The sequence below is a fragment of the Argiope bruennichi genome, chromosome X2 (assembly GCF_947563725.1).
Source record: "Argiope bruennichi chromosome X2, qqArgBrue1.1, whole genome shotgun sequence".
NCBI lineage: Eukaryota > Metazoa > Arthropoda > Arachnida > Araneae > Araneidae > Argiope > Argiope bruennichi.
Genome location: NC_079163.1, coordinates 65,025,176 through 65,043,054, shown reverse-complemented (window position 1 = coordinate 65,043,054; position 17,879 = coordinate 65,025,176). Strand labels below are relative to the sequence as shown.

The 17,879-nt window shown below is 29.8% G+C and overlaps 1 protein-coding gene across 2 annotated transcripts in view; it reads right to left on the bottom strand.

Annotated features, from left to right (window-relative positions):
• Positions 1 to 700: 700 nt before the first annotated feature.
• Positions 701 to 17,879, bottom strand: part of LOC129960276 (ralA-binding protein 1-like) — a 50,563-nt gene continuing 33,384 nt past the window's right edge. For both annotated transcript variants that reach the window (XM_056073576.1, XM_056073575.1), the window contains exons 11-15: positions 14,248 to 14,323; positions 13,959 to 14,163; positions 10,895 to 10,961; positions 8,134 to 8,205; positions 701 to 984 (exon numbers count right to left, since the gene is read on the bottom strand). In XM_056073576.1, coding sequence (XP_055929551.1) covers positions 874 to 984; positions 8,134 to 8,205; positions 10,895 to 10,961; positions 13,959 to 14,163; positions 14,248 to 14,323 — 531 coding nt within the window. In that variant the 3' untranslated portion in view covers positions 701 to 873. The remainder of the gene's footprint in view (positions 985 to 8,133; positions 8,206 to 10,894; positions 10,962 to 13,958; positions 14,164 to 14,247; positions 14,324 to 17,879) is intronic.

Below are 17,879 nucleotides of genomic sequence, written 5' to 3'. Positions count from 1 at the left end.
TATCAGTAAAAAAGTGGGAAGGAGAAAGCAATATTTACCAGATTTTATTTATTTATTTTAACGCTATATCAGTATTATTCAATCAAGTAAACTGCAGCTACAGCGTTCCTTATAAAGCTGAGCAATTTTAATACATTAATGTTTCAATAAACGCAAGGTATTTATTTAGTTTTTCATAATGCATATACTATAGAATTGGCTATTCTCTCAAAACTCAATTATTAAATTACCGATTTTCTTTATAGAACAGAAAAATATTTCAGCCTAAATAGACAAAATGCAGTTTTCTGCATAATTTAATTTAAAAAGATTTTCTAATTTATGCACCAATTATTCTCAGGAGTAGATAGCAGTGTTTATATCACATTGATTATGGTTTCATTGGATTACTGGATCCAAAAATTTGCCCCTTTGTACAAGAGTTTCAAGTAGTGCTTTAATAGCTTTATTTTGTGTTTTTGTAGTTTTTATCCTATACTAGCATTATATATTTTCTTTCTGTAATGGTAAGAATGCCACAGAAAAATAAATAATGCATAGCTAGAGTTATAATATATCAAGTGAAATAATTTATTCAAAAACAATTGAAAACTTGATATAAATATGAAATGCAAAAATATTAGTGAATCAATTTCATGATAAGATACATATATTAGTAACTGACAGCACTTATTTTTAATATAATTTACAAAAATAGAGATATAGGGGAATAAATACCATTTATTAAAATAATATCTGAATAATACAAATATACATCATATGTACAATACATTCACAGGTTCAAAAATTTTTCTGTTGGAACGCTTCAAGGAACAAGTTTTAACAACTCCTTTTAAAAATTCTGTTTGTATATTCTTATACAAGAGAATATTTTCATGCGATCATATATTTAACTTCGGTTTGCAACATTTTCATTTCAACTTTTATATTAAGACAAACTTCTCGCTCATGTTGTATAACTTTACTGATATCTTTATTCTTTTCCTGCAAAAGAGAAAAAAATACAAGAAATTAATAAAAATAAACTAAAAAAATGAAAGATGATTAGAAATACCACTCAATGTTTACTATATTATATAAAAATAACAAAAAGATTTTAAATACACAGATTAATTTTTTTAAAGTTTAATTAATCTAATATTTGGATGCAGAACATGAACAAAAGAGATGGGGAATTATAAAAATGTTAAACAAATTTCTAAAACGATTTTTCACCTCTTCCAGTTGTAAACAGTTCAGCAAGTATTAACGACACCCATATGTTTTCGCTACCTCAGGATACTATATTTTAATTCCTTTTTCCCAGAATTCCTGTGGCCGTGACGAGACCCAGTCCTTCACAGCGTCCTTGAGTTCGCCATCCAAGTTGAAGCGCTTCCCTTTCAGATGTTTTTTCAGGGGATCAAACGCATGAAAATCGCAAGGCGACATGTCCGGGCTGTAGGGCGGATGGTCAAGCTGCTCCCACTTGAACTTGACCAGTTCCGCTTGTGTGATTCTGGAGACGTCTGGACTAGCGGGTGTCATGGAGCAGAACCACACCCTCCGTGAGTAGCCCCGGTCTTTTGTTCTTGATGGACCTGAGTAGTCTTCGGAGTGTCTCACAATACACATCTGAGTTAATGGTTCTTCTGTGCTCGAGGAATTCAACAAGTAGCGGACCTTGGACGTCGAAAAAGACGGTGATCAACAAATTACCTGCTGACGCCACGGCTTCGAACTTTTTAGGGGGAGGTGATGACGTATGCTTCTACTGCATGCTGTCCCGCTTTGTCTCTGGCTCGTAATGATGGCACAAACTCTCATCACCTGTGACGATCCACACCTGAAAAGCGGGGTTTCCATGATAACGAAAGAGATGTTGAAGTTCTAGTCCCATATGCAATTCCTTGTGCTGGTCGGTCAGCTGATTCGGAACCCACTGCGCGCACACCTTCCGATAACGCAACCTGTCGTTAACAATTGTCCACACTGTTCCAACGCTGACATCCACCTTCACCGCCAACATTCGCAATGTGACATGCCGAATATTTCTCACTAGGTTGTCCGCCTTGTCGATGAGATCGGTTGTGATGACTGTGTTTGCCTGGCCTGGTCTCGGATCATCAACTAAACTCTCACGGTCTGCACGAAAACGGGCACTCTATTTTCTCACTGACTTGTCTGACACACAGTCTTCCCCGCATACGGTGTCGATCAGGCGATGAATAGCGGCCGGTGTAACACCTTCCGCTGTCAGAAATCGGATAACGCCATCCTGTCTTCACATGCACTGCCACATCAATTGAACGGCACTCTTTACAAGAGTCTCTGCTCTATCTCCAGCGCATGCTCCGATCTAAGCCAAAGACTCCAACCGCATCCCTAAATGCCTCGCTACGTTCTCCCATAGCGGTATAGGCAAATATGTTAATAGTTACTTTGTTACGACATTTCGCACCTTTTCATTTGAACACCCCTTGTAATATTTCAGGTTAAGAAAGAGATCAGCAATTAGATATGTCAAATGATAGATAACTCACGATTCAATGAATCTAAAAAACAGTTTCGATAAAATTCGGAAAAGTCAAACAATAAAACGGTTATATCATACAATTCTGATTTTTTGTAAATATTAGTAAATAATTAATTCACACATTATTACATTGGGCTAAAATTTATATCTGGTACTGTTTTTCTGTAATAATATATTGTGTAAAAAATACCAGTAAAATATGAAATCTTTTCAATGATAACGTTTTTTTATTTATTTATGTGCGTTCAATAAAGAAATAACTGAGCTGCAAAACTTGAAAAAAGTAAAAGAATAAATAAAATTTAGTTTAATATTCTAAATACTGTACTATTCTTTATTTTACCAATGATACTTTTAAAGTCTAAACGAAATAGCTTCTTTAAAAAAAATTGTGTATTTCATTTTGGAAGGCAAAACAAATAGGAGAATTTGGAAATGAATCTTTTTAAGCACTAAGCAATGCAGAATCTTCCGGAAGCGGGAAGTTCCGAGCATAGTTTTTTAAATTCAGAATTCATAGCTACTGTATGTATGAGAAAATCTTTATATTGTATCTCAATATAATTTTATATTGTTTAAATATATTGTATTCATTTATGTTTTTCTATCTAGATAATTTAGACGAATTTCTTTGTTATAATTAGGATTATATAATATCTTTTTCGACAATGCATGCTGCTTTGATATTAAGATAACTTTGGTCTCGGTAATTCTCTCAAATACTAATAAAATACAGAGTATCTTCAATAAACATGTATTTATTGCATCTACAAATAATTAGACACTGGTTCTTCAGTAGAGTATCTGAGCGTCAAAGATTTGTACATTAATTTCTAATTCTAGGCCGAAAGATTCAAACTACGCTCTTACCATGTTTACACTTGGTGGGCTGTTCAACGTAAATGTTGATATGGTTGGAAAGAGACAACAGTAGCATTTGTTTGATCTGCTAGTGAATTCACAGTCATATTTCGTCACATTCAAATTTTCTTCCTTCGAAGTATTGTGCATTGCATTCATGAACCTATTTTTTTTTTTTTTTTTTTTTGTTCCACGTCATTATAAGAATTCTGGCTGAGCAAATGTACTGCCTACAATTTTCCCTACCCGTAATGTCACAAGAACTAACCACGTGAAGAAACAAAAACGAAATTTTAGCAATCGCTCTGAACATTAAAATTCTACCCACCATTCATTAGTCGTAAAAACTTACACTGGCGGACATTTTACTTTTTTTGTCCATGAGAATATTAATGCCGTTCGGAATAACAACAAAAGGTAAAACAGAAAGAAAAATACTTTTGCCAGCGACAATCTGCTTCTTATTCTTGGTATATGTTGGTATTTCAAAACGGACAGTTTGTACACTAGCATTTTCTATTGCTGCATTCATGTAATAGCTAGGCAATTAAACGCTCTTCGCAGGATTACTGGAAAATTTTCAGTAAGCCAATTAAAACGAGGAAACATTTTTCCCCATGAAATGCACTTTATCCATCTCTCAATTTTACAGCTTGTGTGCTGCAAGATTCATTCGTCAAAAGCAACTGTTACTTCATCGGTGTAATGATTCTTGATGTAAGATGAGTACAAATATTGTCAACACGAAAGATGGTCCCTTGCTTTGGGTATACTCCTGGTTGAATGAATACACCTTCATCAAGAACAAACTACAGGTTGTAAATGCTATTAATTGATAGTTCTGGAGTTGTGCTCAAAACATCATAAAACGTTTTTTTCTATGTTTCCTTTCTAACGCCACTATTCTTGAATAAAGCCTTGTGTACCGTTGTTGCAAAATCGAATACATCCTTACTGGCAAACTCTTGTAAATTGTCATGTGAATAAACTGTGTACATTATTCTCTCGAAAAGCTGCGTTTTACTGAACATTACTATACTGATTGAAAAAGGCACTGTCCCAGTCATGTCATCTCTTTTCAGCTTGAGGAAGCCAAATTTTATATTATCAATTACGATTCTTTGCAGAGACTTCTATATATGCAGTCTCCTTATAGACGGCATTATCTTATGCAACTAAGCAGATCCAGTGAAGACAGATCGTACATGACAGTAAAAACGAGCATTATTGCAAAGTTATTTCATTTCTTGCATATTTCACTAAATAGTAATTTCTTAATTCAACATGTTTATAGTAACTAATTAAGAGTATGCAGCTGAATTTTTTATTTGCCTCACAAACATGTTACATATAGACAAAATCACATATTAAGAAAGCTACTGTAGAAACCTCTCCCGTGTATAACGCCTCCATCACTTTTTAGATTTTTCATTGGTGTTTTATAAATCGATTGGAGCAAACCAGCGTCTGTTTATGTTTAAACAGCAAATTGTAAAGAAGCTGTGATACGTAATTTACGAATTTCTCAGTTATTTTCAAATACACTTAATATGTGGGGAAAATAATTGACAAGTTGTAAAGGAAGTATTCTGTTGCAAGAAACATTTGAAGCCTTTCTTCAATGTTTGCTCGAAAAAGGTGTAACGCCAAGGTTACTGATTTAAAGTGCTGTCGCCATGGCCGAGATGTTTCTCCTGGTTAATTGAATCTACTTTGCCGAAAAACTATTTTTCTATTAATATAGCGTCTTGAATCCCCCCCCCCCCATATAATTAACAACGAAGAAAAGAAGTCAAAACTGCAAATAGAATTTTATCGGCATTTGGAATGTCTGATTTTTTTTCTTTTATTATTATAACTTAAGAGTTGCAAAGTGTTCCTGAATAGATCTTCCGCAAGCGCGTTCTGAAAGCACGTGGAAGAATGTTTGTTCAGGCTATGCAATTTCCCATAGTTCAGAAATTCTACTGTTCTTCATTAAAATGACGATCGATCTAAGGTACAAGGTAGTAGATGCGATAATCGAAAACATTCAAATCGAATGATGGCATTCGAAAACATTTCACTTTTATTGCTGCATAATCTGCATTGCACAAAAATTATAATATCTGATACAGTGACATACGTCATTACAGAAGATAATAATATTATACAGCAAAGACAGAACAATTATATTATTCTACATTTTCTGGAAAGAATTTTTTTCAATGAATATAGTATTTTTAAATAAAAATAATTATATTGAGGTAAATATGAACGTTTTTTTTTTTCAAACTTCTTAATTTAGAAGAATATGTTCCAATTTTTACTTTTATAAAAGATTCTGCGTTTCTTGGGGTTTAGAAAGATTCAATTTCACACTCTCACATGTTTTCTCTTCCAAAATGAAGTGCGTAAATTTAAAAAAAAAATTAATTCGTTTAAGCTTTTAAGAGTATCTCTATCACGTTTCTTTCTTTTTTTTTTTTTTTTTTTTTTTTTGTTTTGCTTTTGGGTTATATTATATATTTCTATTTTGCCTAACTGCTGTGGACTAATATGCACAATTTTTCTGTTTTCATCAAGCATGAGCATAAGGCCGTACATCTGTTGAAAAAGTTAAAACATATACAAATTTTATTCATAATTGGTAATGAAAAAATCCAGATAGTGTTAAAAGATACTATCTACTTCTTTTGGAAGCGTTCTTTCGCTTACGCGAAATACCAGAATTTTTCTTACAAAAAAAAATATTGGTAACTGTAGAGAAATATAGAGACAAACTACAGCAACAGCATAATTTTTTTTCTTTCTTTTTTATTCTGAAAACACTTATTAGCTCGAATCACGTAATTCAATTATGCCTTCAGATATGTTAAATCAGTGAAAAAGGGATTGTATGTAGGCTTATCTTCATAGATTTATAGTAGAGAATTACAGGTATCTTTGCATCACAGAAGCTCCTAAATTCCGACTAGATAAATTCTCGATTTACCACAGAAGTTAAATACAAAAGAAATTAGGAAAAATGTAGCATCACTTTTTACTAATCCTAAAAATGATGAGACACTGGAAAAGAATATGCAATAAAATATAGTTTCTTCTGAACAAAACCTGATTAGAAAGATAAGTTGATATCATAATTACTATTAAGTTTACTCATAATTAATTGCTATCATAATTAGAAAAATTTGGCTAGTTCGAGCGGCTAATCCCTTGCAATTTCTATTAACATAATGATATAATATTAGCTGTATTTCGAATTTGAAAATAAGACTAAAAATTGTAAGTTTCTGACTTGTTTTTGACCAAAGTCGTAGTATCCTCAGTGATCATGAATAACTTTTTAGACCCTTAATTACAATTAAACCTGCAGCAAAAAAAGTTCTTACTTTCGGAAATTTTTGAATTTAAGTTTTAAAATTATTTTCAAATAAAAAAACTCAACAAAAATTATTAGTTTATTTAGTAAAATGTAATACAATTTATTTATCCATCATATATCAATTTAATCTTTAAATAAATTTTATTGCGATCCCGTCAGGTTCAAAATGGCCAAGTACAATTGTTTCATTATTATACAATAATTTGATGCATTATCTGCTCATTAAGACACAATTTGTTTTAATATATAAAAGAAAGTTTTGCAAATATATCCAGATATAAATTATCCTAGCAGATGTTTAGAATAAAATTAAAAGATACCGCAAATGTTTAAAAGTGGAATAAGATTTTGTTGTTGTTGTTGTCGTTATTGTTGTTCGTTTGTTTAGTGTCGTGGACATAAATAAATGGAAATTCAGTTTAAGCTGAATTTCGAACCATTTTTTTTTTAATATCAAGATTATTTTTTTTAAGTCTACGATAGCAATTTTGATTGTCTGAAGAAAAAAAAAAAAGATTTAACTCAATTCCATTGAATCATAAAACAATGGGAAAATAATCAAACTAGAAATAATTAAAATTAAAAAAAATATTTTTCAACTAGCCAATAAAGTTTAGTACTTTTAAAAATTGTTTTTATTACATTTATGCAAGTTGGCTGGGAACTACATCTATCCAAAATTGTTCTCAATTTGGCAATATATCCGACAGTGGGCTCTATTGCTACCCAAGTCACAATAGCAAATTTTAACTTTAATTTTCGCCATTCATGATGATGCATTGAATATTTCTTAGAATGGGAGAAATTTTTAGTGTGAAAATTTTCGGCGTCACAATTAATTAGAATTTAAAAATTGGACCATAAAAACTTTTTTGTCATTCTATTAAATTAATTCATTGAAAAAACATTGATTTATAACCCATATTTTTTCCAATGAGCTCATTTAAGCAAAATAAAATGAAAAACTATTTTTAAAATTGTGAAAACGTGCCATTTTCTACAACTGGCACAAGCTACATAATATGAAGCTCTGTTGTTTATGAATTCCTATTTAATTTCAACAAAATTAAAAAATAATTCCATTTTTAGAAATGGAATAAAAAATAATTCCCACTAAGGGAGCTCTAAAACAAGGATGCCTGTTTCAGTTAATTAAAACATTAGATAGAAAGTATGCATCCATCTTCTAAGGCTATAAGCTTAGATAAAGCAGTGACCCTCCAAAATGAAATCTATTTTGAAGCATTTTAAAGCAATGGGGAATTCAATATCAACAATTATTACCCCAGTAGTTAATAGCATCAAATAAAAACTATCACTGGCAATGTTTTTTCATTAACTCGCAATAGGGGAAGATGAAAATACAGAAGGAAAAAGAATTGCATATACATACTTCTAAAAGCTTGTTTTTCTTTATTAAATCTTCGAGAACTGCAGCTAAATCTTCCTCTTCATCATCATAATCCTAATTTATAAATTAAGAAACGAAACTGACTTGATTAATAAAATTCAATGCATTTTATTTATTCAGTGGAAACTTTGAAACTCGAAAGAAGTAATTTTAATGTAATATAATTGAATTTCTCTCCTGAAGGTTTTAACAGCTTGTCTCATCAACATGAGTCAGGCAATTTTCATATTGACATGCAACATTTTAAATAATTTTTGGTAAATTAACCTAGGAATCAAGGTTAAATTATCAAAAAATTCTTCATTTAAAAGTATGTAAAAATATATTATGTTATGATCAAACTTGAACTCAAAAGCTGTGTTCAGAGAAAATGTCAATTCTAGGTAGTGTTATATTAAAAAGTAAATTGCGATTACTAATGGAAAGTAATCTAATAAATGTGTAAATATCTTCATTCCATCTATGAATGCTTTATTTTTTTTTTCTTGTTCATACATTTTTTTTTCTAATTAGGTAAACACAGATAATACAGGAAGAAGAATATAGCACAGTAATAAAAAGCATTCAAAATAGTCACTACATATCCTAACTACGCATTTTTACCTTTCATTTGATTAAACTTTCTTTTAGGTATAAATAGTGTGTTCGCAAGTATGTTTGATAAATCTCTTCTTAACTAGAGCAGGTCTTTTTGATTTAGTTCGGTTGATTATAGTTTCATAGTAATAAAATTTTTAATCGCTGATTTGATGTGTTCTTTCTACAATTTGTTCACAGAAGATACGCGCGTATTCTTTCACATCATTCAAAATCGGCCATGGACATAAATCATCCTAATCGTCACAAAAAGAGTTTAATATAATGTATTTTATTTTACTGTTAGAAAGATTTTAAGAAGCTACAATATTGCAGGCATAACACAGACTTGGAACAACAAAATGAAGTTCGTGAAATAATGAGCTGAGTCAAACAAACAATGGGAAGTAAATTAGATATGATTAATTGAACAATATAATGAATAAATGTATACAAAAAGTGATTAAGGTATTAAAAATTTTGTAGAATTCATAGATAAAAGAAAATTAACAAGCCTCAAGAATGATAAAATTCGATTCCGAAAACGCTGAAATTCGCGCTTCCATGAAAATATGAAATGTCTGGATTTGATTTATATTATGATTAAGCATTAACAAGGGAAATATATCATGCTATGGGAAAATGTAACATGACTAAAATTAACGAATTAATATTGCAATTGACTAATTTCTTGGCGATCAAGAAACATGCAACTAAATATTCCAGCACATTTCCAAATGGTTAAAAAAATCAAAGCATGTACTTTTTAAAATGCCAATTTATTAAATAATCTAAAAACTTGGTCAAAAATTGCTTATTGTTTTGCTCAGTAGTTTTCAGGGGAAAATATATTGTATATTAATCAAGATTATGGTATTGAAGGTCGAACATTTCTGATTAAATGCAAGTATTTAATTCAATAACTACATATTTCTTTTAGATATAATACAAATTTCACATAACAATGAAATTTCCCACATATACCTTCAATTTCACATTTTAAAGAATGGTTATATTGTTTAAATCCCTTCCCCCCCCTATGAAAATTTTTTCCACTTGAAAACATCTGCTGAATTAAGAGCAAAATTCATGACCAGCAGTTATCAGTATTAAATGAATATTTCAGATCCTAGAAAATTAGTCAAAAGAATTAATTAATATTTGTTATTTCACATACACATTGAAGAGATATTTCTGAGAAATTTTTCGGAATCTGCTGATAGACAGAAAGAGAAAAGATTCGAATCACTAAAAAGTAAATAATAAAAGAAATAAAAAAAAATATCAGAAAAATTAAACATCAATAATTAGAGATTAATCTGCTCTTAAGTAAGGTAAATTATCACTCACATAAGCATTGTCAACAATCTTTCAACAAAAATACTCAAAAGGCCGACATAAGGGATTTTTCAGTATTTTTGAATTAGCACAATAACTTTAATCAGTATCCACAGCAAATAAAGTTATGTTCAATTTAACAGATAACAATTCATTTTTAAGAACTGTACACTTCCCTCGAACGTTTTAAAACCAAAATAGCGATTTCTAAATGCGTCTTTAAAGACCTGATGGCTTAAAGCATGAATGAGAAAACTCTAGTTGCTTCAGAAGTGGAATTTGCACATTTGGTGTCTTGTATTCTTATTTAAAATATAAATAATATAAAGCATTTGACAGATAGAGGAAGATTTTTATGATAATTTCGACACAGCATAGAGTTTCATGCATAGTATAAATATAAGTTAATCTTCCCAATGAGCTCACTAGGAAGATATATACTCATATGCTAATTTATAGGCAATCATAATTTTCATTTTTTTTTTTTTTTTGATCATATAACATCAACCCTTTAACAATAAGGAATTGGAGCATTTCAAAAATTTCCTATTATTCAAATATTTTTAAAAATTTAAATAATTTCAAAATATTTGGATAATTGGAAATTATTTTTTAAAATATACTTGACATGTAAATTTATTTTTTTGAATATAAAAAATATAATGCTTATAAAAATATTTTAAATCATGTAAGAAATAGATATAAAACTTTTTTTAAAGGAAACATAAAAACAAGGTTAAATATCGTTGTTAAGAATTAATATTTTAATTGTTTGAAAGTATTTTATATAACAATATTTTCTAGCGATATAATTATTAACAAAGGATACAGAAGCACTGCTATCATCACTATCAGATGAGCTATTTTCAGTAGAATCAAATGCATATCGCTTGTACCTAAAAATTCAAACTACTTTGTTAAAAAAATTAGTCATAGGATTCACAACATAATCCATAGCAATTCCTTTACAAAATAAATTAAAAAGTTAATCAAGAAGAATGGTTGTGTTCAACATTAGAAATTTATATATAGGATACAGAAATTATATAAACTGCTGATCACAACAATATATCTAAGTTTCTTTTTAAATAAATAGCCTATTTTTTTTAAAATTAAAAGCATATAAAACTTTGTATTAACTACATAATTAAGAAAATTTCTGGAGAATTATCTCATAAAACATCAGAATGTAATAAATAATTAATATAACTATTTATAATTTACAGAATAAATATGTTTTGAATTTCCAAACTATATATAAGATATTTCTGCCTATTTTACTCGAAATATGCAAATTTTATTATCTCCATTATCTGCTTGAAAATGTTCAAGACACACAAGTTTTCTACATATAAAGTTTAAAGGTTTCTAATTTATTTATGCATTTTACTTTTTAATCAATATGTTGTATTTGATCATTTTCCTTCCAAAGACAAAATTTTTAGTTGGACAAACAGAAAGAATTTTCAATGTAAGTGTTCAAAACTATTATATAAGGAATGCATTGCTTCCATCAGTGAGAATGTTTTTGCTCCTGGATAAGGGAGGTGATAAATTAAACATCAGAGTTCTTTACAATATTCATTACAATAGTTTACAACATTGTTATTTATTTCTTCTTGTAAGATTCTCCCATTAAACAACTACAGAAAAAAAATGTCAATACAAAATGGATAACATTGCACTTACAGATAAATAGTTTCTTACTTTAAAAATAAATTAATAAAGAAGGGCAGTAGCATAATGAAGGTAACAGGCACCTGGCACATAATATAATTTTTTTAGTCCTGTTGATTTAGTAATAATTGATGGTGTCCTAGTCATGACCCTATTTTTTCACCTCTTCATGACATTTTATTTAAAGGAATAATATACGTATTGATGTTTTCTCCCGATGGCGCTCGAAGCATTTACAACCACTCATTCACCCTGACCGTTACGTATTGAATAACACATGCATGATTTTTAACCGGGACGGTGCACATTTTGATAATACTTTTAAAATAAGGAACATGCCCTTTTTCTACGAAATACACAACTTAATATGCCAACTTTAAAAGTTATATACCTTAATAAAACGCACGTTTAGTTTAGTTATATTGACGTTCCGTTTTAAAGCAACACTAGGCTATTTTGGGACGGGCCTCGTAATTTTGAACCGCTGATGACGAGAACGACACCTGAGCTGGCACCCTATTCTCCAAATTTCCACGCCAGACCAGCGGGAGGACGTTTGACCTCGACAGATTTAACGTGCACCTGACCCGCTTACTCAACGATTCTTCGGTGGAAACAGATCTCGAATCCGAAACCTTCCGATTCCGAAGCTGAGACCTTACTACCAGGCCCAAAACGCAAAACAAATCTAATCCAGAAATGAAAGTTATCACATGCTTAAGATCTCTCAAACAGGAAAAAATAACTTCAATAAGCTAATAACTCTTAATAGATTAAGTATAGAGCTGAATTAATTCTTTTAAGGATTTTCAGATAGTTCAAGTTTTGAGGGGGCCTTTTAATCACTCAAATTTCTAAAATCAAATATTTTTTATCGATTTAAATTTATAAGAATCAGTTTAAGTTACAAACTGAAATACAAAATATTTCTTCCATGAATCACTTCCAAGAGAGCTGGCTTCAGTATTTTGCATACCAAAAATAAAAATTAAAAAAAATCAATAATTTTAAACATTGTAAGAAAATTACAAAATTACAACCCAATGTAAACATATGTTGGTAGAGCTGTTGACTAGGGAAAGAGACAGCCAACTTCTAAATAAAGATCACACTGATTTGCAAGTATATATGAAAACGTGAATACAAAAATTTAAAAATGATATACCGAAATTTAACTTGAAAATTTTTTAATTATTGAACGAGTATATGTATGGACCTAGCAAATCAAATGAAAGCATATAATCAAATTACCCTAAAAATACCAAGATCCCCAAAAGTTCTAAGCAGTTGCCTACTTTGCATGTGATTAACTTTTAGTGGACACTAAAAATCAATTTCACATCACAAAAAAATTTATGAGTTTTATAACCAACCGAAAAATTTATCAATGTTTTACTGAGTAGGATTCATAAGTATTTGTTGAAGCATTAATAAAAATGCATAAACCAATTATTTTTTAAAGTTTAACTCATAACTTTTGATTATCTATAAAAGACCAGTAATTAAAGAAATTTTAATTTAAATTTCAAAGTTGCATATATCATTACCCAGTTTTTTTAGGAATTTAAATACCATAAAAAAGCAGTTTAAATGCAACATTTAGAAAGATTTTTCTGCTAAATATTTAAAATATACAAAATATATCACACTAATTTTTACAATTTTTTTACATAATACAGTTATAATTTCTGAAGAAAGGCTAGTAAAAGTGTTTTTACCGAATTTGGTTTCACAAAGAGGAAAAGTATAGCAAGATCTGGCAAATTTTGTCTCACGACCACCTCATAATTTATTAAAATAGATTTATGTGACATCGTACAACTCTTATGAAAGCATATAATCTTATGAAAGCAACTCTTATAAAGCTGGTTAAATTTTAAAACCTAGGCTTCTCAACAATAGAGTAAATATACTGCCGAGATTTCATGTTTAAACTTATGTTTCACAAAAAGTCTATCATGCAATGCTTTAAGTTAAGGTTAATTTCCTTTGGCATTTTGTTCTTATTTGCAATTGTTAAAAATAATAAAAAAATTAAGAAATATGACTCATGGATGACATTATAAATAAGCATGTGAATGTTAGGAACTCGTATATAAAACTATGCGCAAATTATAAAGAGCCTGAACAAGAGTGCCAAATGAAACACTGCATTTAGTAACTTAAGATACTTAAAATAATTATCATATTGAAATATCTATGAGTGTAATACTTACTTATAAAGTTGCTGGTATTCATTAACTTCCATTTTTAATCTATCAATTTCTAACTTTTCAGAATTGATTTTTCGCTTGAGTTCATCACCTAAAAGAATCAACTCATCGTATTGTATTTTCATCATCTTTTCTTCAAAGATTAAGGCATAAATGTTTTCATCCTCATCATCTTGTTTGACAGATGTTGAATGTTTTGGAATAGAGGCTGCAATGGAAAAAAAATGATAACAAATTTTTTGAGTTTGAAGTAAATAAGAGCAGGTATAAATTTAGATCTAAAAATATGTACCGTCATTTTCTTGAATAGATTGTTCTTCAAGGGTTTCATTTTCGTTAACATGCAAAGATGCATCAGGAACATTTTCCTAAGTAAAATTGTAAACAAAAATGGATATACAAACACAGTATTATATATTTCCTACTTTTTATGAACATATAAATAAACATCACAAGTGTTTTCTTAAGTCTCCTATCTACAGAAGCAAATGCTACAGTCAATGAAAGTGTCTCATTATGAAGGAGGGTTAAAATAGCATTGGATGCGCCAGCAGTAAAATAACTTTGGAGGAATAGTAAAACATTGATGGTGGCGGCTTCGAGCGCTTTATTGAGAAATTGAAAGATAGTCAACCATGAAATAGTTCCTGTTTCTAGAAGAGCATGTTGTAAATTAATGTGACAAGCAAATGTACATTTATCCCCTTTATGGGGGAGGAGGGTTAACATTTTTCCAAAACCTGATACCCTTCAACTGGGCCTTAAACAATGAACTGTCCAGAGGCTTAGAGCAAGCATTTAAATTCTTTTTGAAAAGACATACACTATTCTACAGAGATTCGAAATACGGTGAACAGGCAATCTGGACTTTTGTTAAGGGTTGTTAAGGGTAATATCAAAATTTTAATTTAATGTACCAAATTATTTCAAGTAATTCTTTATTTATCAGTAAATGGCTGTAATTAAAAATTAAGTAATTAATTTTTTTAAAAGTTAAATGAAAAGGTTAATTTTAATTATTGGTTTTGCTACAATAAAAATGATTAAACGTTCCAGTCTTGATTTTCGACTCAATATTCAGAGAGAAAAAAGTGTCTCGGTTTAATATTAAATAAACCATGTTTTTTTTTTTTTGTATCAATAAAATACAGTCCGGTCTTTCTACTTAAAACTTTTTTTGATAAAAATTCATTAGTAAATTAAATTATGAAAGTGAAAAAAAGGAAAACTTTCTTATCCGCTTTTCTTCCTTCTTATTTGAATAAATGTCTTAATATAGGACAAAACGTTAAGTCATGTTTTGTATAAGTTTAACACATTTTTCAGAAGAAAAAAAAATCCCTTTTACAAAGATTGAAACACATTATAAGTGACATTTTCTAAAAATTCTAGTACCCTTTTTAGTCGAATTCAAATATTGTTATCAATCCTTCTTGTGAAGTTTTTTTAATAGGCTTTTTATCATCTTCATCGCTCAATGTATAATTTTCTTTACTTTCCGTAACAATGTGCAATACGTCATGCTTCGTGGAATATTCAGCGATCACAATAAGAAGTCCCGAAATGTAGCAAAAAAGTCTGAAAACTCTGTTAAATAAAATTTACGTTTTGCAATATGGATTGTAAATAACTTGTAAATGTTGTTTAAAGTCAATGTTCTGTAGAAGATTTCGTTAAATGAAAACTATTCTACTTCTTATTTACTTTTGCTTGCGGGGTGTCAAAATCCCCCCCCCCCGTTGTTTACGAGCTGGAACAGCTGTTGTACTAGTAGGGATTTCCTTCCCTAAGTAAATTTTATTAGTAGCAACCAAACTGTTCCATAAAATCCTTTCTATATTGTGCTGTAACCCTTAGGGTCAAATGATTTCGACCAGTAGAATTCAAACTCAGCGTTGGCGCTAATAAGTTCTACCAGCGTTGGCGCTAATAAGTTGTGGCTATGTTTTGGTGACTATTTTTCAAAAGAAACAATCTTAGCATGTATTATATGAGTAAGTTTAATTCCATTCATGAGTTATATAGTCAATCGAATCTAACTGCATCAGTTTTCCAGTATCCGTAATACTAATGTTCAATAACATATGCTGAACTAAATAATATCATACAGAGAAGATCTAAAACGACGATATTTTCAAAAATAAAGCAATTTACTTTTCAGAGTAATATTGTCGCAACTATATATAGTTGAAGTAGTTGCAACTATATATAGAAATAGTAGTTATAAACAAATTATCTATTATACCGACTTACAAACATGAATTAACGCATAAGTTATAATTAATATCTGTAAATCGAATTTTAAATAAAAAATATATTAAATTTAACTTTGTAGAATTGCACTTTTAAAAACTCATAATTATTTGCATTCTAGAAACTGGGAAGGGGGGGGCACTTTTTTTTTTTTTTTTTTTGTTATTATTCAGCTATCGATTATATACAAAACTCTAAATGTACTTTTCAAAAATGAGACACATGTAAAGAATAAAAACTCCCAGAAAAAAATTAAATTGTCAATCTGCATTCTAGGCGTTCATAATATGGTGAGAAATATAACATTTATTTACTTTATAAAAGTTTCGAACTACAAATATTATATAAGACATTCAATATATTAAGACATTTAATTACGCTTTTAAACTGTGGAAAAGAAGAACAGTGCAACCTGTGATACATAAAGAAAGATGTCAACATCTTGAAATAGGAAATACAAATACCTCGAATCTTGCGATTAATACAAGGTAGCAATTTATTATAAATAAATCGCTACCTTGTTTATAAAAAATTGTGTTGCTAGAAATATAAAAGTAAAATGAAGTTCATATTGCAATGTCCAAGCTTTAAAAGAACTAAATTCATAGTCTAGCTACCCTTTAAAAATGTATTAAATTTCAATTAATTTTCAAATTCCGAAATAATCGTAATACATGTTTTTATTCATATTATCTATATAAAATGATTATAAAATTAGTGAACTTTTGTTTAATATGTCAAAAAAATTATACAGCAGAAAATTTAATACAATCTATTCAATGATGTAATATTTTATTTAAAAGCGTCTCCTACAAAATCAGTGATTCACCATATTAGGAAAATAAAATGAAATAAAATTGTGAATATCGAACTACTTCTAGGATAATAACCACAACCTACTGACTACAGAGGGATTAGACAACCGACTAACGCTACGGGTGATCGAAAATAAAGAGGTCATCTTCAAAAAAAGCGGTTATAAGAGAGACAATTATCTTCGAGGTTTTTTCATAAGGGCCCGCATGTAGAGAAAGTTTTCAGTTTGGTCCCCGAAACCTAAAGGTTAAAAAATTTGATTCGATTGAATTTTCACAAAATAAACTTCTAAAGAATGCTTCATCCCAAATTTAACCATACAAAGAATGTGCTCACTCCAGTATTGCTAAAGTAATGATGCATCAGCCGGCAGAAAAAACAGTTACAGCAAAATAGAGTATTCAGGTGTTTTTTAAATCTGTTTCTGTTTCTTTTTTTTTTTTTGGGGGGGGGGGGTATTTTAAAACTGTTAATTACATTACTTTTCAACATTTGTTCATATAATTTTTTGATTAAGTAAATAACCCAAATTCTTTCCCATCACTCTGCCTTGGATTGCATACCAGGATTTCGAAATGTCTACACTGGAATTTTAAAAAATCCGGAGGCTGTAGTTAAAATGACTAGATGCTCTGGAATAGCTGGAGCAGTTTCAGAATAAAAATATAGGGTGGCCATAAAATAACTTTCCCTGTTTCGCGGCATCTACAGTTAAAACGAATGAATGAAATGAAGCATTTCATATACAGGCTGTGAAAAGTATGGGAAGATGAATTCTGATGAAAAAAAAGAATTAGTACCAAAAGTTGCCGATAGGAGAAATACTGCCTCTGTGGGAGTACAATTATGAATGAA